At 43.1% G+C, this 24,180-nt stretch overlaps 2 protein-coding genes across 6 annotated transcripts in view; both read right to left on the reverse strand.

Moving 5' to 3' along the window:
- CALU (calumenin) overlaps nucleotides 1-9,787 on the reverse strand; it is a 30,863-nt gene extending 21,076 nt beyond the window's left edge. For 2 of the 3 annotated variants that reach the window (XM_084788045.1, XM_084788043.1), the window contains exons 1-2: nucleotides 9,691-9,787; nucleotides 340-570 (exon numbers count right to left, since the gene is read on the reverse strand). In XM_084788045.1, coding sequence (XP_084644171.1) covers nucleotides 340-560 — 221 coding nt within the window. In that variant the 5' untranslated portion in view covers nucleotides 561-570; nucleotides 9,691-9,787. The remainder of the gene's footprint in view (nucleotides 1-339; nucleotides 571-9,690) is intronic. The other variant, XM_084788044.1, reaches the window with a different exon arrangement.
- A 9,818-nt stretch (nucleotides 9,788-19,605) lies between these two features.
- The window catches only part of GARIN1B (golgi associated RAB2 interactor 1B), a 28,557-nt gene continuing 23,982 nt past the window's right edge, over nucleotides 19,606-24,180 (reverse strand). For all 3 annotated transcript variants that reach the window (XM_084788042.1, XM_084788040.1, XM_084788041.1), the window contains exon 9: nucleotides 19,606-22,746. In XM_084788042.1, coding sequence (XP_084644168.1) covers nucleotides 22,724-22,746 — 23 coding nt within the window. In that variant the 3' untranslated portion in view covers nucleotides 19,606-22,723. The remainder of the gene's footprint in view (nucleotides 22,747-24,180) is intronic.

Consider the following 24,180-nt stretch of genomic DNA (forward strand, 5'->3'; position numbering starts at 1 on the left):
CAGTGCTAGGTACTGAATCTGGGTCATCTATCTGCAAGAGCAGTGTGTGCTCTTAACCACTGAGCCATCTTTCAGCTCTGCTGGGTACTTTTATGAAGATGATTTTGCTTTGTAGAAGAATGATGTACATATTGCTATTCAGTGGGGAAGTGTATGAAAGCAGAGATCTTATTAGATTTTAGTGGTAGCAATTCTGTTGTTAGTACTCAAAAGACAGTGCTCAGGACAGACTTATTAGTGACTGAAACAGGAAAGGGGAAAAAATTAGCTGATTTATAAGTGGTGTTTCTCAACCTAGAACCTTCTGAACCCTGCCCCGGCCAAGAGCAGGCAACTTACCCAAGCCTTTCCTTGCTCTCTTCTGGTGTCAGCTGATCGAAAGTCTTTGCCTCTTCTGCACCCAAGAAGGCATCGTGGTCATAGTCAAAATTCTGAGCATCATTGTGAACTTTGTCACTAAGCTGAGGCTCATAGTGTACTCGGTCCTTTTTTTCTGTAGGCTTGCTCAAAGCAAAGGCTGTGCAGAGGGACAGGCACATAAGAAACTGCCGCAGGTCCATGATAACCTACCTTAAAGGAAAATGAAAGGTAGTTAACACAGAAGGCAGTAAGCTTGGTAACAAGCAAAATATCAAAACATGTCTCAATTAAATTATTAATCTGGCTGGGCATGGTGGTATATGCCTTTAATCCCAGCACTTGGGAGGCAGAGGCAGGCAGACTGCTGTGAGTTCGAGGCCAGCCTGGTCTACAAAGCAAGTCTAGGACAGCCAAGGCTACATAGAGAAATCCTGTCTTGAAAAACCAAATAAATAAATAAATAAACAAATAATCTGATGTGTAATATTTTATATTACCCAAGTATTATTACTTATCCATATAATAAGTACAGCACGCTATTAGACCTCCAGTTACTATGATGGGACATTTTTACCAGTTTCCTTTATAACTGTGGGCTAATTAGGAATTTATAGTTCAAACAACTACTTTGTAAAAGGTTTCTCTTCAAAGAACATCAAAAAAAGCATAATCTTTTTAATCTAAGATGCTAAATCAAAACTGAAAGGACAAGACTTAAATCCTTTTTCTAAATCCTTCGGTTTTGTACTTATTAGTGACCTGGTCTTTAAATATGCTCAATATTAGAATTACCTAAAATAGTTAAGCCCCTCCCCATGCCCAATTATTTTATGAATCGCTGGTTGAATCCTGGTACTGGTGATGATCATTGGAGCAGAAACCAGTGACACACTCAGTGGCTTCCTTGCTCCACAGCACCAGGTCTTTCACACAGCCTAATCAAGTCACAAACCCATTTGGACATCCATTCACAGTAACGGCTGTTTATCCATCTGCATAGTTATGTTTCCCAGACTTACTCAGGCACAAAGGCCACCAGGTACTAGTCAAAGTACAGATTTCTGAGCTTTGTGTACATGTGTCTATGTGTTGCCATGTCCACAGGCCCCCCTCCAGACACTCAGACCAGTTGTAGAGGAATCTAAAGAGCACAAGGCTGGAACACTACTGAAAAATGGGACAAAAATTCCAGAGACACTATTAGTTAAAAGCCTGTTTAACACTGGGCGGTGGTGGCACACGCCTTTAAGTCAGCACTTGGGGCAGGGGCAGGGGCAGGGGCAGAGGCAGAGGCAGGTGGATCTCTGTGAGCTGAGGCTAGTCTGGTCTACAAAGCAAGTCCAGGACTGCCCGGGCCTTTACACCAAGAAACCCTATCTTGAAAAACAAAACAAAACAAAACTACAAAAACCTGTTTCATATACTGTACAAATAATTTCTATTACTAGAGAGGCTACGGTCTCAAGAAACAACAACAAAACCTTAGAGTTAATCAAAGGGACTAGTTTTCCTATTTTAATTGTGGGACACAAATGCTGAATGTCTATGCTCCCATTACATCAGTGAAGATAATTTCACAATACGTCTTATTCCCCCCATTATGCCTAATCCCTGGTACCTCTGATGTGCCTTTATTTGGAAATACAGTCTTGCAGATGTAATCAAGTAAAAATGAAGCCATACTCATTTAATATGGTTCCAAAGACGAATGTCCTTATGAAATGAAGGAAAATTTTAAGAGCGTGCTATGACAGGCAGAGACTGAAGTGACACCCATGTGAATCAGGGGCAGCCAAAGACTGCTGCCAGCTACCAGAAGTGAGGAGAGATAAGGAAGATCCTCATAGAGAGGATGGCCAACTGTCACCCCTGAGTTTTTAGCCTTCCCAGCAGCTAGAAGATGTAAATTTCAGTTAAAAAACACCAGTCAGGGGCAGATGAGGTAGGGTAAAGTGCCTAAAGCTCAAGGCTTGGTAACTGGAATCTGATCCCCAGTACCTACATAAGGGGGAGAGAGAGGTGACCCACACAAAGCTATTCTGACCTCCACAAGTACATACCCATACCACCCATGTAAGTAGTCATTAAAACAAAGCGAAATTACCCCTTGGTTTGTTGCACTGTTACAACATACACAAGAAATGAATACAAGGTTACAGTGGTCAGAGACTCTACATCTTCTGAAAGCTAAATATATCATTTTACCCTAATCTGAAAATTAAAGCCCAGCCACGGACCATTTTCCTTTCCTGAGAATATCACTAGTGAACCTAACTAGTCTAAACACTCACATTTATATGTAAACACTTGTCTAATCAGAAAATTAACTCAGCAAAGCCTCTAACTTAGAAGCTGTTAATCCAACTTCATCCCCAAAACCACTTCTATCTGGTTCTGCTTCACGTTTTGGGAAGTAGAATAAAGGAAGAGAAATGAGTTAGGGAATAAGGAAATTAAACGTGCCAATATATTATACATCCTTCAATAAATCCATTTCCCCTAGCCCTCAAATAGCGGCTTAATGAATTTAAATTATTAATTTGGATTCATAGAGTGTTCTGGATTACAACACAGCCAATGGTGAACACACTTAAATAAAAGAAGCAGCCAGGCAATGTGGCACATGCTTTTAAATCCTAGCACTCGGAAGGCAGAGGCAAGAGGATCTCTATGAATTTGAGGCCGGCCTGATCTACACAGTGAGTTCCAAGATAGCCAGGGTTACATACCGAGACCCTGTCTCAAAAACAAAACAAAAAACCCAAACCAACCAAACAGCGGGGGTGGGTGGTGGGTGGGCAGGGTGTCGGTAATTGAGAAAAAGAAAAGAGGCTGGCTCATCAGTTAAGAGCACTTGCTGCTCTTGTAGAGGGGCAGGGTGGCTCTCCTGGACTATAATTCCAATCCCAAGGAATCTGACACTCTCCTGACTTCCCCATCACACAAACCAGTATTTCCCCGACAGTCATTACTTCAAACTTACCTTCACCCACACTATCTATGCTGCTGCCCAATTCTGTTTCCTTACCATCTACAGTCACCCTGAAATCTGGGTTTCTATCTTATCACTAATTAAAGTTCCTAAAAGGGTCACCTGGACCAGGCAACTGGCAAAACCAAGGACCTTACCCAGTCTTCTTCTGTGCAACAGACAGTAAGAAATTTGTACTCTGAATAATGTGTTAAAAAATGATGTTCTGGAGCTGGAGAGATGGCTCAGAGGTTAAGAGCACTGGCTGCTCTTCTAAAGGCCCTGTGTTCAATTCCCAGCAACCACATGGTGGCTCACAATCATCTGTAATGAGATCTGGTGTCCTCTGTACATGCAGACAGAACATTGTCTGCATAATAAATAAATAATCTCTTTTTAAAAAATGATGTTCTGAGCAAGGCTTTGTGGTGCACGCCTTTAATCCCAGCTTTGGGAGGCAGAGGTAGGCAGATCTCTGTGAGTTAGAGGGTAGCCTGGTCTACAAAGCAAGTCCAGGACAGCCAGGGCTTGTTACATAGAGAAACCCTGTCTCAAAAAACCAAAAACAGATGTTCTGGAGCTGGGTGGTGGTGATACATGCCTTTAATGTCAGCATTCAGGAGACAGGGGCAGGCAGATCTGAGTTTGAGGCCAGCCTGGTCTAGGGCTTCACAGAGAAATACTATGGAGTGGGGGAAAAGTAATATTCTGTAAAGAAGATGGCTCAGTGGGAGCCTATGTAGCTCAGGCTGGCCTCAAACTCAGAGATACTCTTGCCTCTGCCTCCCTAGGGCCAGCAAATAGACCAGAGCTTAATTCTGTAGCATCCACATAAAAAGCTCAGGACTGTAAGGAGTGAAGACTAGGTTGGGGCTTCCTAGTCAAAGAGCCTGTTTCAAAAGGAACAAGGCAGTGGGAAGTGATAGAATAGGACATACAAAACACACACAGACACACAGACACACACACACACACACACACACACACACACACACACACACAAACACACTTCTCTGTGCCCACACATACCAATTCCTATTAGAATCCCTGACTAAAGGCCTCTTTGTTTTTATGAATAGACACACAACCAAAACATACATCCCCCCAAACTTGACAGTATTAGATTTATCTGAATCTATTCATAAAAAGAAACAAAACAGTAAGTGTTTATGCAAGGCATTTTAAAACACATTTGTGAGCCGGGCGTGGTAGCATACGCCTTTAATACCAGCACTCGGGAGGCAGAGGCAGAGGCAGAGGCAGGAGGATCTCTGTAAGTTTGAGACCAGCCTGGTCTACAAAGCCAGTCTAGGACAGCTAAGAAAAAACACAAAGAAAATATATTTGTGAAGTTCATTTCTTTTAATTTTTATTTTATTTTATTTTGTGAAGTTCATTTCTAAAGCATCTTAGTCTTTATAATCAAATGGCAGAAAAATGACATTCCTCATAATGTACATAAATGAGCTACATAGTCATATGAACTCTCATCATGTGACCTACAAGGGTGACCCAATGCTATGAAAGGCATTATTACTCCATCTCCCACTTCTCAAATGATCTGCAAGTTTGTATCTCAAATTGACACTCCTCTTCTAAAATTAGGAAAATAAAAGGCCAAGTGAAGTAGCTAGTGTCTGTAATTGCAGTATTTGGGAGACCAAGGCAAAAAGACCACTTTGGGCAGCAAGATGCTCAGCAGGTGAAGTCACTTGCTGTGCAAGCGTGACAATTCCTGAACACCACATAAAGGTGGAAGGGACGAAGTGACTGCACAAACCTCCATAGCACACTGAGGCATGTGCATGCTGAAGCCTGCTCTCTTATCTGTGCTTGATACCCACCCCTACCACAGAGTTTAAAAAACAACAACAAAAAACCCCTCATACATTCTAGGCTTGTGTGGGCTAGGCAGAGACACAGTCTCCAAACAAAACAAAAGGTCTGGGCAGTATGGTGACTACTCAAGCATTTAAAATGTGGTCCGTGAGAGCTAAGACTTGTTTGAAGTGCTACATTATATATAAATGAATATACTGACCCTGTTTCAAAAAAGTACAAAGTTTCTTTGAAAGTTGTAACTTTTTACCACCCACCTTACCTATCCTTTCTGGCAACTCAGATGTCTGTATTAAATTGATCCCTTCAGAAACACTAATTCTGAAAGGTTCTACAAGGATTCTGGTTGACCAAAGACTCACTGCTCAGTGCCAGCAAGTGGGAAAAATTGGCATGGTGGTAGTAATCTTCCAGTTCTCTCTGAGTTTGGATATCAGCAGAAAGGGCACATCTCCATCACAGAGCAGAGGACTCAGGGTTAAAGGCCTACTTTATTTCATGGTAACCAAGGTAACAGCTCGATAGCATATACATAGCTGCACTAAGACATGCGTTGTGAAATCTAGAAATAAAAATGACTGTTATCTATTTGGCATTCTTTTTGTTGTTGCTGCTGTTAAGATTTATTACTTATACAGTATTCTGTCCACATGTACTCCTGCACGCAAGAAGAGGGCAGCAGATCTCAGTATAGATGGTTGTGAGCCACCATGTGGTTGCTGGGAATTTCAGGACCTCTGAAAGAGCGGACAGTGCTCCTAACCTCTGAGCCATCATCTCTCCAACCCCTCCTACTTAGCATTCTTCACTTGCAAACTTTACTGTAAGAAGCACTGATAGACTGTCACACGAAGCCAAACCATCCTTCCTATCTGGAAAGGCATGATAAGGACAAGCCATTCTGCACTCGTCTAATGATAGCCAATTTGCACTAGTTTACCAATACATTCCTGTATATCAAGTGGAAGGAATGCAAGAGGGCTGAGCGTATGAAAGTGTAATATTTGGCTACAGAAGCTCTGAGAAGGACTGAAACTATTACATAGGCACCATCAGTTCTACAATCAAAGCAATCAGGCACAAACTCAAATTTTCTGGCCACACAATCAACTTACCATATAATGGGGCTGGAGAGATGGTTCAGTGTTTTAAGTGTACTGACTGTTCTTCCAGAGGATCTGGGTTCAACTCTCAGAACCCAAGTGGTGGCTAACAAATGTCTTTAACTCCAATTCCAGAAGATCCCATGCCCTCTTCTGGCCTCTTTAGGAACTGCACACACATGGTGTACAGACAAATACCCATAAACATTAAAACAAAACAAAACAAACAAACAAAAGCCTTTAACAACAATAAAAACCCCAACAAAACAAACACACACCTTACCTGTTAGAAAAAGGTTTTAGAAATTCGGGGCAGGAGAGGGTTCTTTGGAATGAAATTTTAACATATATTATTCACTAACTTATTCTAGCCAAATATACAGGGGAAAAAGCATTGGTGTCTAGTATTGGATTCTGCTGTGTATTTGTTTAACATGCATAAGAGAATGTGTAATTATTTTAGCCCAATCTTCCTTCAATGTCAGAAGCCTAAATAATTTTAAGATCTTAGATTTTTTTTAAAAAGCCATCAAACAAGATCCTAGATGAAGAGACCTAGCTACTCACTAAGGCCGATCGTTGAAGGAATTCTGCACTGATCATCCTGAAGCTCACGTGCATTACTCCTCAACAGTGAGCACAAGCTGTACCATTTTGCTTTAGTTTCCTCATAGGCTCTGTTTTTTTGCTTTTTAACATTTACTTATGTGTGTGTACATGCATCTGGACATATGTGGGCTGAAGTCAGAGAACAATTCTGGGAAACCGGTTCTCACCTTGCACCATTTATGTACTGGATATGAAACTCAGGTTGTCAAGCTTGGCGGCCAGCACCTGCAGAGGCTGGGCCATCTCAATTCCACACACCCTTTTTTACAGGTGGGGGTAGAGGGTCTCATTGTGTCTTATACTGGTCCAGAACCCCCAAAGTGACCTCTAGCTTGAGGCAACGCTCCCACTTGGGCTTTCCAAATGCTAGGATTGCAGGCATGAGCCACCACAGCCACCAGATCCTGTAATTTTGAAACAGTTTCTACCCAAGTTAATGTAATTTCTCTCTCTATAACTCCCAATATAAAATTTTTTACTTTTTAGAACTCAATCTATTTTATTGGACTAACTGGGTGATGTCTGGCAGCAATGTGGCTTTGCTATGCTTTCCAACTCCCAATTCCCATTACTGGATCTGGCCAAAAGCCAGGCATAGGCAAATATGTGATTTCAGGGGCTGGCAAGATGGTCCAGCCAGTAAAGGCATTTGCCACCAAACTCAACAACTTGAGTTGGACCCCAGAATCCACATGGTGAAAAGGTAAAATGGACTCTTCCAAGTCATCTGATTTTCGTAAGCATGCCATGACATGTGTATGCCTGTTCCATACATAAATGCAATTTAAAAATATTTAGTGTTGAGCTAGAGAGATAACTCAGAGGTTAAGAGCACTTTCTGTTCTTCCAAAGGTCCTGAGCTCAATTCCCAGCAACCACATAGTGGCTCACAATCATCTACAATGAGATCTGGTGCCCTCTTCTGATGTGCAAGCACACATGCAAAACCTTTAAAAGTATTTAGTGTTATTTCATCTGTTTAACTCTAATGCATGTTATAGCCCAGCATTTATATTTAGTTCATAGAAAAGATGCTTATAGCCGGGCATGGTGGCACACACCTTTAATCCCTGCACTCAGGAGGCAGAGGCAGGCGGATCACTGTGAGTTCGAGGCCAGCCTGGTCTACAAAGTGAGTCCAGGACAGTTAAGGCTACACAGAGAAACCCTGTCTCAAAAAGAAAAATAAAAAAGAAAGAAAAGATGCGTGTGGTGTACTCCTTTAATCTCACAATATTTGGAAGGAAGAGATGGGCTAATCTCTGTGAGATTGAGGCCAGCCTGCTCGACATAATGAGCTCCAGGTCAGCCAGGGCTATATAGTGAGACCTTCTCTCTCACACACAAAAAACAATAGCAAACCCACAAACAAACTAACAAAAAGCTAATAGAGAGAAAATCTAGATCTTAATCAAGCATGTCCCGTGACTATTCCTGGCTATCCCTGAAACATTCCTGGTACATCTGTTAAAAAATTTTGAGCTAATACTAACATACTCGTCTCCTGCACTGAGGTCATGCTGTAAGACACCATCTAAGGTATATCTAACATAACTCTAGGTGAATGGCACCAAACAATGATTGAGAATGACAACGAGATGACTACCACCCACTCACAATTTTTGTGAGCTCACAACTCCTACTTTTGATCCTATAAAATGTTGGAAACCCCTGAAACACTGTCAAACTCACATTAGGGCTAGTCAGGCTCTCGCCTTCTACACAGATAGCTGTGGGTTATCTCTGGTCCCTCACTTGGACTTCTACCAGTTCTTTAGCGTTGATTATCGCTTGATACTTAAATCTAACTGAATGAGGCCAAATCAGTTTTCAGGTAGACCAAAGACTAATTTATCAACCATTCCAAGTTCAATTAAATAAACCTGAGAGCAATTAGTCCCAATTTATTAATGCTGACTTGATGGTTCATGACGGGAAGTGAATGCAATTCTCAAAAAATCCAGGGCTTTATACACTTAGGAACTTGGATCTTTAGCAGAAAGACACTGAATTTTCCCATTCAAGCCCAAGAAACTTTACAGAATGCAAACCACTTTTAATTACAGCCACTATATGAAATTAAAATTAAGTTCACCTCTGAATACAGCACGCCAAAAATCAGAAGTAGCACTTTGGGAATGACAAGAAACAAACCAACCAACCTACCAGTTATTATTTAAAGGTAATTATCTCCTTAATTAACATGTGAAAATATTTTCCATTAACGACGATATTCAGTCAAACAGAAAACTATGATGTTCCTTTCTAATTAACAATTAGTTGTTTTTTTTTTAAAAAATAATGACATTGTGTTATCATTCGTTTTGTTCCCCACGTTCCTACACCCTGTAAGACAGCGAACACTTTCTTGGCACTTGCAACCCATTCTCGGGATGTGGCCTTGGGGCGGGGTGGCAGCTCCCAGCAGGCCGGCGAGAAGTGGCAGGGAACGGATACAAACACTACCCAATTCTCTCCGACCTTTAGCAATCAAACAAAAGTGACCCTCTAGCCCATGGGACACTGAGTTGAGGGAACCGGGGCGGAGAATAAGGACTCGCGAAGCCAGGCACAAAACGGTGCCAGGAGGGCGCAGGGCCCGGGAGCTGGTGTCTGCGGAGCCACAGCCCTTTCCGCGGAGCTGCTCGGGCGGCGAGCCTGGGGGCTACACGCAGGGGTCCAGAGAGGAGCCTCAGGCCTATCCGGGCGCACTGGGGCTGGGGTGAGGAAGACCCACTACCCACGGGGAACAATGTCGACGGACAGAACGAGGGCGAACGAGGACCCACCGCGCACCACGGGGCTTACCTATCCCGGGAGCTCCACGCTGCAGGATACCGTGGCGGCGGCTCACCCAGGGGCTCAACTCCCGCGCACAAGCACCGCCCAACCGGAAGTGATTACTCGCCCCGCCCTTACCCACCCTGTCGACGGCATTTACACCAATCACCAGCAAGACCACTGCCGACGCGCTGCTTCTCCGTGCGGCCATTGGTCCCACAATCGCGCCGCCGGGATTGGCTGGAAAGCGCCACGTCCCCGCGAGCGCGCGAGTTGCGTGGACCGGATTCCCGCCCAGCTCGGGTCGTCCATCCTGTAGGGGACGCTGAGGTTTAATTCCTTGCTGTTGGGCGTGTGGGCGCGGCCGGCTGACTGTGGCCCACTGGCCGCCACGTCCGCACTCAGGACAGGCGACTCCCAGGGTTTCAAGTGTGATTCTGATAGATTTCTTCCTGCCTTTTTGCGCCCCCGCCCCGGGGGCCGGAATAATCCCGCTGCAACGTCTCCACCCACCGTGAACCAGTCCAACTTCTGGCTCTTGAGGGTCCCGGTTGATCTACGAGGAGATTTCGCCCTGCCGACGTTGTACCTTTCAGCTTCGTTTTCCTCCCACCACGCTGGTTCGCACCTCACCGCCGAAGCCAACATGAACTCGGCCTTCCCTAACAGCCTTACATTTAACACCCGTGTGGCCTGAAAGAAGTATGTTTTCTCGATTTTCCAGCTACTGAAAGCCATTAGTGATGAAAAAGTCATGAAACATTGTTATCTGGAATGTCTTAATGGAAGCTGTAGTAGTGAAAGTACCAGTGCCCAGTTAAGGTGTTCGCTCTAGGAATCTTTCCTCCGCCTAGTAAGCAGATATTACACATGTTTTCTTAGTTTGCTATGTAACGGTGCTTATCTTTCTGTCTTTGATTAGATCGAGTGCCAGAATAGGCACCTGACTTACACTTCAGGTGCTCATAGCTTACAGCCCAGGTCCAAGTAAATGCTCAGTAATACCAAGTGAACTGAATAGAAGAAATCCGTTGCCTTGCAGGCCCTTGATTTAAAAGAAACATAGGAAATTGGCAATGTTTTGTGGGGGGAGAGGGGGAGTTTGAATTTAGACTTTGTGCAGGACTCCAGGCAGTCACTCTACCTCAGCCCCGTCACCTACTCGGTGCCGTGAAAATAAAACATGCATTCACTGTGGGCTGCTGTATTTTCAGAACACATGGGAAGAATGGCACACAAAACCTTTAGAGTTAAGTCCAGTCAAAACACTCCTAAGCTCATGAAAGACTTAATAAAGCAAATTAGCTTACCTCAAGATGAGAAACGGCTGGCAACTACTGTTTGTGGCATTCAAACTACAGACTCTAAACATAACTCTCACCTCAAAGAGTATGTCGGTCCGTCTGTCCCCTACCCCCGTACCCCTCCCCCCAGCCAAATATGAGTGACCAAGACCAGGAGCCCAGATTCCATGGACCAAGGTAGTAACAATTTGATGTTTTTATAGTAACAGAACAAAGAAAATTACATTAGAGAATGGGTTACAGCCAGGCAAACCTTGGTTGTAACCCTCAGATAGCATCTGATGGCACACTTAGCTCTTGAGTTGTGAAAGCTAGTGATCTGCCAAGCCGTCCATCCAAAGGAATTAGTGCTCTGTCTCTTCAGTCTGCATGATTTGCCTAATGGCCAAATCAAGCTGTTAGGTCAGTTACAGAGGAGAGAAGTAAAAGGCTCCTAAATAAGTGGATACTAACTAGGCTAAATATGGCCCAAAGTTAATTTGGCTCTCGATGTGCAACATTCTAACATCTCCACATCACTGAGGGCCTGGCCAGTTAACAAGCCTTGAAGAGGGCTCACTTTAAATGCGCAGCTGCTTCTGGGAACTCTTGTCTACTCCCTCCCCCATTAGCCAAGCACCACATTTTTGTGTATGAGGAGGGGACACATAGTATTTACTAAATATTATTAATGATCCGTATTGCTAGAAAATGCTTACTACCATCTGATGTAGATGAGGCTGAGTAGCAGGCAGTTAAAGTTGTTGGAAGATGTGCTGTACTATTTTATATAGAAGGCTTGGATATTTATGGATTTTGATGTCAGAGGGGATCCTTGAGCCAACCCCCACAGATTCTGAGGATCCGCTATTTTTACTTTCCACGTTTAACTATTTCAGGATAACACGGTTTCCTTGTCCTGGAACCCGTGACTGCTAAGCCTTACATATGTAGCTCCACAGTCTTCCTAGCACTGATGAATCATACTTCTGGTGTTCCACCTGACATTTTCTTTGTCTAACACCATCTTATGGATACATCAACCCAGACATGTCCCATTTAACGTCTCTCAAATTGAGGTGAAGGGAATAGCCAGTTAAAGCCATTTAAAAAAACAACTTCTGGATCATATCATTAAAGTCTACTGGCCATTATGTTCCAGATCTATTCTTTAAGTCCTCTGTATTTGGCATAATGTGACATATATTAAGAGTCACACAGCCAGCCAGGCATGGTGGCCACACCTTTCATCCCAGCACTTGGGAGGCCAGAGGCAGGCAGATCGCTTTGAGTTCAGCCTGGTCTACAAAGTGAGTCTAGGACAGCCAAGACTACACAGAGAAACCCTGTTTCAAAACACACACACACCACACAAAATTAAAATAATCAAGAACATTGTCTGGCCCAGTGGCATAAAGTTAACAGGTGAAGGAAATAGGCATTTAAACAACTAAAAATTTTTAAAAATCAAAACCCTAGATTGACTATAGACCCTGTGTTTATAGTCACTTTTACTTTGTGATTTATCGTTTTATCATTGGAGTTTTTAATTTTATTTTTTAGTTTTTCTTTTTGAGTTTTCAAGACAGGGTTTCTCTGTGTAGCCTTGGCTGTCCTGGACTCACTTTGTAGACCAGGCTGACCCCGAACTCACATCGATCCACCTGCCTCTGCCTCCTGAGTGCTGGGATTAAAGGTATGAGCCACCACGCCAGGGTATTTTTTAGTTTTTCAAAACAGAGTTTCTCTGTGTAGCCCTGGCTGTCCTGGAACTCACTCTGTAGACCATGCTGACCTTGAACTCAGGGAGATCCAATGGCCTCTACCTCTGAAGTGCTGGGATTACCCGGCTTCATTGGAGTTTTAAAACAAATCTTTTTTTTTTTTTTTTTTTTTTTTTTAATTTCTAGTGAGCTTTGTTTGGTTGATTGGTTGGTCTGGCAGGCTTAACTCATAGCTATACCCTTAGGTGGAGTAGCTAACTCTAAACTCTAGGAAAGACTGATCTTCAATATTCAAGTAATCATAGCTCTTATCTGTTGGTTACTGACCAGATCTGTTTTATTATATTGGTGTTAAGCCATATTTAGCCTGGGAAAGTAAATAGGAAGCCACATTGTAAAAGAAATTATATAACAATATAGTATTCCTATGAAATTTCTTTTAATAATATTGTTTCGGGGCTGGAGAGATGGCTCAGCTGTTAAGAGCACTGTCTGCTCTTCTAGAGGTCCTGAGTTCGATTCCCAGCAACCACATGGCGGCTCACAACCATCTGTACCCTCCAATGCCCTCTTCTGGAATGCAGGTGTACATACAGATACAGCACTCATATACATAAAATAATAAACAAACCTTTTTTACAAACATTGTTTCATGTACCAAATATTAATATCAAAGGTAGAAACAAAAAATTAGACTTGTTAGAAATGACAAAATTTTTTGGTTTTGGTTTTTCGAGACAGGGTTTCTCTGTGTAGCCTTGGCTGTCCTAGAATCACTTTGTAGAGCAGGCTGGCCCCAAAATCACAGCAATCCACCTGCCTCTGCCTCTCAAGTGCTGGGATTAAAGGTGTGCGCCACCACACCCAGCTAGAAATCACAATTTTAATTGAAGGATGTAGCTCAATAGTAAAACGCTCACCTAGCATTCATAAGTGTTCTGGGTTCAATCTAAAAGAAGTCAGAATGTTAAAGTCCTTGTAGGCATAACTAAATCTTACCTTTAATGGCAGAAATGAAAATGGGACTTTATAAAGAGTCACTGTAGATTTGTCTATTTCCTTTTTAGTAGCAAAATATAAATATCATTTAATTTAAAATAAACTAGCACTGTGCATGGTGGCGCACACCTTTAATCCCAGCACTCGGGAGGCAGAGTCAGGTGGATCACTGTGAGTTCGAGGCCAGCCTGGTCTACAAAAGCCCAGCCTGGTCTAGGACAGCCAGGACTGTTACACAGAGAAACTCTGTCTTGAAAAACCTAAAAACAAACAAAAAACCCCAGCTTGTTGTACTGTAGAATACTTTAATTACTCATTTAGTGAAGAAGCTTCAGCACTTAAAGTATAAAACATCATGGATGTTGTAGGTATTAGAGGTTGATGCCTTTTGTATAAATGAATGAAAAGAGTTAACCAAGAGCCACAACTCTAATCCCAGCACTCAGGGAGGCAGAGGCAGCCTGGCCTACAAAGCGAGTGCAGGACAACGAAGGCTACACAGAGAAACCACCCCCACAAAAAGGTAACCAAATCTTCAAGTGTGTCTAAGCATGTTATAGGGCCTTTTTACAGTGGTTAATTGGTCAGACACAGTTAAATTTTTTTAATCAAAAAGTTTATTTCTTCTGGATGTAATAATTCCTCTGCAAGAAGAAGTGCTCTTAACCACTGAGCCAGCTCTCCAGCCCCACACTTGAATCCTTTAAATATAAAAACTAGTTTTGAGTAAGGTAGGGGTTCTGGGTAAACAATCATAGCCAAAAACAAAAAAAAAGATGAATGACTTAGTGACTTCACTAAAACCAAAAGCAACACTATTGTATTACTTAGTTGTATACCAAGTGAAATATAAATATCATAGGCAATTTCTGAAAATACCTAATTATAAAAGGGTTTATGTTGGCTTTTGTGCTTAACAATTAGGTTTTATTATGAATTTATTTATCAAAGGTATCTTCCTTACAACCCGGCTACTTTAAGCAAGAGGGAAAGGAGGTTAAGGGGAACAAGAAAAAACCTCCCAGGAATCAGTTCCGCGGGGTAAATTCCTTAGCGTCTCCGGGCCTGTGCGCAGGTTCTCCCACAAAGGAGCAATCCGCACCTCCGCAGCCTGCTCTCCTGCCGCTTCCCCCAGTCCTCCAGCGACCCCAGGACTCTCCTCCCGCGCTCTCCTCCCTTTGATGGTCGATTTGCAACAACAACCTGGTTGGAGTCTCCGGTTCTTTCCCTTATTCTGGACCCAGGATGGCTCCTCTCAGTCCATCGCAGTGTCCATCTCAGTGAGGTACCCAAGGTGTTTCCAGGGGCAAAGCCCGTTAAGACTGCCTTCACCTGAGGCAAAGGCCGCCATCCTTCCGCAGGTTTAGAAACAAGTGGGTGGCCGAGTGATTGTGGTGCCTCTCAGGAGGCAGAGGCAGGGGGCCGCCCGGTCTACAGGAGTTCGAGGACAGCCAGGGCTACACAAAGGAATCCTGGAGAGGGAGGAGAGAGAGAGAGGGAGAGAGAGAGAGAGGGGAGAGAGAGAGAGAGGGGAGAGAGGGAGAGAGAAAGAGAGAGAGAAAGAGAGAGAGAGAGAGAGAGAGAGAGAGAGAGAATATTATTTGAGATACTCGACTGTCAATAGACCTGTTCTCCAGCATTTCTGAAGCCCACACAGACGTGTTCTCAGATGAAGTTTAACATTTGTTTCAACTGAGAAGTGTGAGAGGTGCCTGGATACAGTTGCTCTCAGAATTTTATGTGATGTCCTTTTTGTCTTTCATTTGATGAGTCACCTGGTAAATCATTTCCTTATTCTCTGAGGAAGACTGTAACTAATTTTGAATTTCTGGTTAAAATGTAATACTGAGATCACCCAGATCTCGAGTCCCCGAGATGACCACCAGGACTGATGCAACATACACAGGGTCCTGTGTTAAGTCCAGGGCTCCAGCCCCTGATGCAGCAGGATAGGAGAGTGACCCAGAGCTTCAAGGGGTGATGGGTTTATAAAGGGAAAAGACTACAAGACCATCTCGGGGGTGGGGTGGGGTGGGGGTTGTGGGTCACAGGAATGTCAACTTTTTGGCAGGTTGGGTGGAGACTGAGTCTGGAGGGGAAGTTTTGTTTTGTTTTTAATCTCAGAGGAACACTGGGAGCTAGTTGTATGCAATGGCCCCGGTGGAGTTTCTGGAGACTGCTGGCAGGAAGAAGGGTCACGTAGAGCAAGACTTCTCGTGCAGAACATGGCATTAATTTTTTGCCCTTACAAGCATAGTTAAAGGTTCTTTATAGTAATGTATGCTTTTCTTTCATAAACGTGGTTCATAGACTTTTTACTTATTTTTGTAAAGAATGTCAAATACTTAAGACACTTTTCATTAGTTCTTTGAGAGTTTTGTACATGCCTTGATCATGTTCAACCTTCACCCCAAGGCTTTCCCCAACCCCTTCCTTCCCTATCCATGCAAATTTGAGTCCTTTTTTTTTAGATCCCCCTCAAGATCAGTTTGTGGTGCCTAAATGTCTTGAATGTGTGGTCTTCCCTGGCTGTGGTTGTCTTGCCAGGGGCTACACTCTTAGAGAACACTGTTTTCTCCTCTCCCAGTAGCTAACATTTGCTAATAACTTCACGGCTGGAGGTAGTAGCATTGTGTGTCCAAATCCCCTTCATGCTGGGCTTTGGCCTGGATTGGGTCTCTACACAGGTGTGTGCCTGTGATTGCAACCCCTGTGAGCTCATATATGCAGCTGCCCTGGTGTGACCAGAAGACACTGCTTCCTTGAGTCACCCACTGCACACTCAGGAGGCAAAAGCAGGCAAGGACGACCTGGTCTACAGAGAGAGTTCTAGAATAGCCAGGGCTACACAGAGAAACCCTGTCTCAAAAAAAACAAAACAAAACAAAAACAAAAAACAAAAAAACAAATAAAATATAAATAAATTAAAGAGCCTGTGGCTGTTACACTCTTCCCATTCCGTCTTCCCGAATGGCTCCTGAACTGTGGAAGCAGGCGTGGTATTATGTGCTCTTTAGAGCTGAGATTCCTTCAGTCTCTTAGTCTCGGAACCTTGGCCAGTCGTGGGTCTCTAATCGTCAGCATCTACTGCAAATAGAACCTTCTCAGGCTGTTGCTGATCTTATGGGCATTCCAAACAAAACACACACACATTTGAAAATCCAAGGCAAACACCCACTAATTAGAAGTAGGCATGTGACATTGTCTTGATCTTTAAGACCCTTTTGGTATAAATCATAAAATTTATGTATTTCCTAAGAAGTATACTAAGGCAGTTTAATGTTGTGTGTATATATATTTTTAGGATTTACCACTGGATAATCGTTATGGTTGTTAATTCCTTGGGAAGACCAATTCTCCCTCTCTCAGCAATTGTCAATTGTTCTTCCTCTATAGATGGGACCCCGGCAGATCCCCCAAATCCGTGTTGGCATGTCAACTGGTGTCACTGTTTTGAGCTTGTCTGGATGACCATTTTGTTGAGGCCAAATATTTATTTTATAGGAGAGATGTTTTCCAAAATGGGTAAATTTTAGGAGAAAGTCAAAGCTTTAGTTAATTTTTGACAATTTATTAGTGCTGTATTTTAATCTAATAGGCCAAATTGTATAAATAAATTTAAATGTGTCCACTAAAATGACTCCTATGATCATTGTGTAGTTTAGTAGAAATGCCCTAAGTTATTGTTAAGGCAATGGCTATCTAAAAAGCAAAGAGGTTTTGTCCAGTAGAAAAATTTTTTAAAAATATAAAAATAAAATCTAATCATGTTTTGAATGTCTCACTTAGTAAAAGGATAAAAACACAGTCCTTGATTTTCAAAGCCATTTTTTGGTAAACAGTAAGAGTTGCAAACAGAATCAAGCATTAATTTATCTCAGGTCATTGAATATTGACCTTAAAATTTTAATAAACTTTTTACTGCACTCAATTTAGTTATAGTCATATCCGCTTTGTTTTATTTTTACACTCTTTCTATAATATAATTCAGTCTTGTAAAATTATTCTCTTTCATTTCAATTTTGGAACAGTCCTTGTCTTACCATATAAAGTCCTTTCTCAATCAAAGCATTTTTTTTTAACCTTTTGACCAAAAATATATCTTACTTATAACCATTATATCTCCTTTTCTAATTTAATAATTTTGTACCTTTCCCATCTTTTTTTGTTTGTTTGTTTTTTTGTTTTTTCCAGACAGGGTTTCTCTGTGTAGCCTTGGCTATCCAGGACTCACTTTGTAGACCAGGCTGGCCTCAAGCTTACACAGATCCTCCTGCCTCTGCCTCCCAAGTGCTGAGATTAAAAGTGTGCGCCACCACCACCTGACAGAGAACAATTTTTAATTAGACCATTAAAAATAAAAACAAAAACACCCAGGAAGCTGTTTCTAAAAAATACATGGTGTCACAGCTTCAGCTGCCACCTTGATACAACCCAGAGTCACGTGGGGAGAGGGGACTCAGTTGAGTTATTGCCTCCATCAGAGTGGTCTTTGGGAACGTCTATGGGATGTTTTTAAAATTGGTAATTAATGTAGGAGAGCCCAGACTAATGTGGGGAGTGCCACCCGTAGGCACGTGAAACTGGGCCGTTTAAGAAACAAAGCTGAGGACTGGAGAGATGGCTCAGAGGTTAAGAGCACTGGCTATTCTTCCAAAGGTCCTGAGTTCCTGAGTTCAATTCCCAGCAACCACATAGTGGCTCACAACCATCTATAATGAGATCTGGTTCCCTCTTCTTGCCTGAAGGTGTACATGCAGGCAAAACACTGTATACTTAATAAGTAAATAATACATAAATCTAAAAAAGAAAAAAGCCTTTTCTCCCCCAAGTTGGTTTGGTCAGTGTTTATCAAAGCAGCATATAATCTAGGATAGAAATTGATTCAAATAATCCCTTTGTCCTGGCTGGGCTGCCTTGTCTGGCCTCAGTGGGAGAAGATGCCCTTAATCCTGCTGTGATTTGGGGTGCTAGGGTGGGTTAGTATCCTTTAGGGGCCTTCCCTTCTCTGATAAAGATAGGGTAGAATGGGGCAGGGCATGAAGGTGGGACTGGGAGGAGAGGGAGAGAGGGAGGGGGCCTGGGATCAGGCTGTAAAGTGATTAAATAAAATTTTTAAAAACTGAAAAGTCAGCTTACAAAAAAAAAAAAAGAATAAAATTGATCCAATTAAAACAGGCTGCCCATTCATTATCTGAAAGCCTAGGACTTTGGTTTTGCATACCAAAATGCCAGTTTTGGCGTATTAAATGTTTCTCACTGAGAGAACTGTAAGACTAAATTATTATTGGTTAGCAATCCCTGTTTATCCTAACACTTGATAGTTGAAAGTTTGTAATTATCACACATAAAACTGGCTGCAGTGTTGGATGGTGCTTGATCTTCCAATACTTCCTTCTTTTTGGAAACATTGTCTGTGTGTGTTCTTTTGGGAACATGTGTTTTGCACAAGCGTTAATGTTCTGCTTTGGGAATGAACAGTCTCAGATTTTACCCTGAGACTGTCTTTTCCCACTGTGTATCAGAGTTAGTACCTGGGATGTTTACAGAAACTGGAGTGTACTCAAAACACTTGCTGATCAAACCCTTATATGTGTCTTTCTGGACACGCCAATACATGTCTTCTGATTAAGAAATGAGTTGTTAGTTGAACAAAGTGGGACACCTCTGTTGTAGGTCTCAGAAGCTATCTGATGATGCTCTCAGTTTTGTGTTGTGAATGCTAAAAGTAATATATCCCAAAGGAAACTAGTACTGTTTCTACAGTTCACTTGATTTACCTAGTGATCATAAAGCAGTTAGGTCAGGTTTATAGGTGAGCAGCAAGTCATCACTACATGAATGACTCTTTGGTTTGATTGGTTTGGTTTTTCTTTTCTTTTTTTCTTTTTTCTTTTTCTTTCTTCTTCCTTCTTCTTTTCTTCTTCTTCTTCTTCTTCTTCTGTTTTTTTTTTTTTTTTTGAGACAGGGTTCCTATGTATAACCTTGGCTGTCCTGGACTCGCTTTGTAGACCAGGCTGGCCTCGAACTCACAGTGATCCACCTGCCTTTGCCTCCCGAGTACTGTGATTAAAGGCGTGTGCCACCACACCCAGCCCTGGTTTGGTTTAAGACAAGGTTTTTCTGTGTGGTCTTGAATGTCCTGGACTCGATTTGTAGACCAGGCTAGCCTTAAACTCACAGAGATCTGCCTCCCTCTGCCTCTCTGTGTGCTGGGATTAGAGGTGTGCACCACCACACCTGGCCTATGAATTCCTCCCCCCCCCTTCCTTTAAGGTTTATTAATTAGGTATTAGGTATACAGTGTTCTGCCTGCATGTACACCTGCAGGCCAGAAGAGGGCACCAGATCTCATTATAGATGGTCGTGAGCCACCATGTCGTTGCTGGGAATTGAACTTAGGACCTCTGGAAGAGTGCCAGTGCTCTTAATTGCTGAGCCATCTCTCCAGCCCCGTGAATGACTTTTAAAAGGGCTAAATAAAAGGCCCAAAATAATTAAACTCTGGGCTTGCAATTATACTTGAAGTTCTAATGAAGTAATCAGCTGTGTGGAAGGTTCAGTTTGAAGGGGCAGCTTCCTTCTGGGAAGTTTGGATGACAAAGCCATCACTGAAGGAGAGCTTCACAGGATAAGACTCAGGCTGGGCAAGGAGGTCTTAGGCAATAGAAAGGAGTGTGGTGTGAGGTAGAGCAGAAGGTAAAATGCTCAGGCCAAGTAGGGAATGAAGGTGGTTGAACATGGAAAGCACGGCTGACAAGCCTGGATGGGGAATGGAGGGTCTTAACCTGAGGAGTCTGAGCTGAAGGTAGAGGGAGAGTGTTGACACGAAGGGCAGAAGGAAGTTAAAAGCAGGTCTCTCAGAAACAGTTTTCACATAAAGGCCAACTACAAGCAGGCTACCTCAGAAAGTATTCCAAAAGCTGGTACTGGTAAACCCATAATGAATAGGACACCACCCTGCCCTCAAGGAGCTGCAGCCCGGTGTTAGGATGATGTGGAACTCTGTCTTCTGGACATGATACCGGAAGCCAGAACAAGCTGTTACTACTCTTGTAAGACCCTCACATGTTGGGCCCATTAACATTCCTTTATGGAAGGGAGGGCTTACATTCTCCCAATACCCAGATAAGTTAAATTTGCCTGGGAGCGGGGGAAACGCCTCTGTGTTGTGATTGCCAGTATTAGTGGCCTATGATGTTGTAGTCCTCATCCATGCTCCTATGAGTAAACTCAAATAACTGATTGGGTCACCAAGTTAGACTTGGGTGGGCCCAGTTCTTTGGTGTGTTGTTGCTCTATCTGAGGTGAATGGAAAGACTTCTAGGGGAAAAGTCATAAAGCAGGGCATCACTCTGCAAGTATGTGAATGAGAGGTGGGCAGATAGCAAATGTAGAGACTCCCTCTGAATAAGGGACTGACCTAGGAAGGAAAGGAAACGAACCCTTGCATGCAGGAGAGATTTTTAAAGTATGAACAAAACTGGAGATACAGCCTAGACATCAGAACGTGTCTAGCACACACAAACCCTAGGTTCAAGCCCTAGCACTGTACAAATAGGTGTGATGGCTCACACCTGTGTGTAGAGGCAGACGGGTCGGAAATCAAGGTCATTCTTTGCTCTATAGAAAGTTTGAGGCCAATCTGGGATACATAAAACTCTTTCTCAAAAAACATAATAAAACGGTATAACACAATCTGTATCTGTGTGTGTGTGTATATGTATGTATGTATGTATGTATGTATGTATGTATCTGTATATAGAGGGCTGCAACCACATGGTGGCTTACAACCATCTATAATGTGGTCTGATGCCCTCGTCTGGCCTGCAGGTGTATGTGCAGGCAGAGCACTGTATAATAAATAAATAAATAAATAAACTGAGACAGTAGCAAGCCTAGTAATTATGATCAACGTAAGGAAAAGTTGGCAGAACACTGTATAATAAATAAATAAATATTTAAAAAAAGCAAAGACTGAGACAGTAGCCAGCCTAGTAATTTTGATCAACATAAGGAAAAGTCGCCCTACCTTAATACTTTGCTTTCCAGTCATTGTTCCTAGGAGGGGCAATGACTTAACACAGTTGGTAGAGTACTTGCCTAGTGTGTCTGAGGCCCTGAGGCCCTGGGTTTGGTCCCTAGGACCACATAGACTGGGAGTGGTTGAAAAATGCCAAAATGCCTGTAATTGGGCTGGGGAGATGGCTCAGTGGTTAAGAGCCCTAGCTGCTCTTCCAGAGGTCCTGAGTTCAATTCCCAGCAACCACAGAGTGGCTCACAGCCATTTATAATAGGATCTGATGGCTTCTCCTGGTGTCCATGAAAACAGAGCACTTATATACATTAAATAAATCTTAAAAAAGAAAATCCCAGCACCCGTGAGATGGGAAGTGTGAGGCTCTGTCTCAAAACCCAAACAGAAGATTGTTCCTCAGCTTTCAAACCAGGGCAAGGTTGAACAGGCCTGAGAGCTGGGAATCAGGCAGAGGAAGAGGCATGAGGTTGTTCCAGAGTGATGTGAGCAGAGAGGAAACTACACTTCTCTCCTCGGTTTACGGCTTTACTTTGTTAATTAGATAAATAGACGCTTGACGGGGCATCTCTCGATGACAGGCTTCTTGCCTAGTTCTTCTCAGCTTTCCTCCTAGGTCTCCTCTGTGTCTTGCCATACGTTTTTCTGCCTCTCTTCTCTGACCTCTCCCACCAGCTTCTATGGCCTCTCCAGTTTGCTCCTGTCACTGGTCCCCTGGGCTTGCTTCCCTTGCTGCTCTTCTCCAGGCTCCAGACTTTTGGAGAGGGCATCCCAATCTACCTGCTACCCTGGGCCATGGTGTGCAGGTTGCTGTAGTTCAGGCAGGCGGTGGTGGCAACACATGGAGAGAGAGGCAGAACAGATGAAGAGGCGCTTCTGTTGGTGCTGCAGTAACTCTGGTTTGCTCCTTGTGGCAACTTCCTCCTTCCCTCTGTCCAGATAGAGCCCCGCAAAACTGACCGCCGAAGAGAAGTGCTGGCTATGGGCTGCACAACCTCTCGCCAGTGGGAAAGGAAGCATCATATAGAGTTTCCTGTGAGGGCTGGAGAGAAAAGTGGTCAATATCATATAGGTTACCTGAAAAACTCTTCTGTGACCGCATAGACACACTAATGGCCCTTTGTCTGTGGGCCTGACCAGGGGCTTTTAGAAACTGCAGACAACTCCAAACTGTAAAGATGTCATTTCTTCTGATATACACATATATGTATATGAAGTATTGAACTCCCACTTAATTTTGGGGCTGTATTTGGTTGTGGCTCAGTGAGACACTAGAAAGTGAAACCACAGGAGGGGGCACTTGTTCTTATTCACATTTTAATTTTTATTTAGATATGTGTGTGCATGTGAGTGCAGCTGTCTGTGGAGGCCAAAGGGGTTAGATCTGGAGCTGGAGTTACAGGTAGTTGTGAGTTGCCTGAAATGAGTACTAAGAACCAAATTCAGGTCCCCTGGAAGAACAGGATGTGTTCTTAACTGCAGAACGGTCACTCTGGACCCTATTTACATTTAAAACTTTTCAATTATTAATAGATGATCTCCTGGAAGAGTTAGTATTTCACTGATAATACCTAAATTTTTTTTATTACATTTATTTGAGAGGTGTGTGTGTGTGTGTGTGTGTGTGTGTGTGTGTGTGATGTGTGTGTTGTATATTGTATGTAGATCATGAAAGTAGAAAGATCAGAGGAAGGCAGGGAGACATCTTGAGAGGAAATACAGAGCAATAGAATGCAGGTGATGGGAAAGCAGGACCGAAGACAATTTGGAAAGAGAAGGGGACCAGCAGTTGGGGTGGGGTACAGGAGAACAAAGTACAATGGCATCTGCCTAGGAAACGCCATAGAGACTGGTTGCACAGTGGCTGGATCATAGTCATTAAGGTTTATGTGGGGTGTGCTTATTACTGACTGAAAACAAGGAAAAATGCCATAATGAAACCAACGCTTTGTATGCCCACTTAAAAATTACCTTAAAAATGTTTTTGGGAACACAAAAATATTTTGTGAATTAAAAGAGACATAAACTAACCCACCTTATTTAGGACTTTGTTAGACACAGGGCATGGAAGGTGCTTCACAATGCTTGTTGAATGAACGCTGGGGAGCCGGGGAACATGGAGAAGACAAAGCCTGGGGCCTGGGGAAGCTTATCCTCACCCAGCCCTGCAGTCTAGCTCCGTCTCCCTCTTGGTACCCCACCACCACCAGTTAAAGACACCACGAGCTAAGGGAGGAGGGAGGGAAGGACCACGGGAACACCTGAGCTCTGTGAGGAGCCCCCATGCCTCCCTACACAGCAGGAAGCAAAGGCTCTAGTTCTGAGATCAGCATTTTAACAGCCTGTCCTTCCATGTCACTGTGGGAGACGCCATAGTTGATGCAGATTTTCACCCAGTATCATCGGAGGCAAAGACAACAAGAGACAAGAGTAGAGCTGAGGTCACTGTGGCCAGCGACCCACGCCCTGACCATAG

Source organism: Acomys minous (genome assembly GCF_964271855.1).
Source record: "Acomys minous genome assembly, chromosome: 6".
NCBI lineage: Eukaryota > Metazoa > Chordata > Mammalia > Rodentia > Muridae > Acomys > Acomys minous.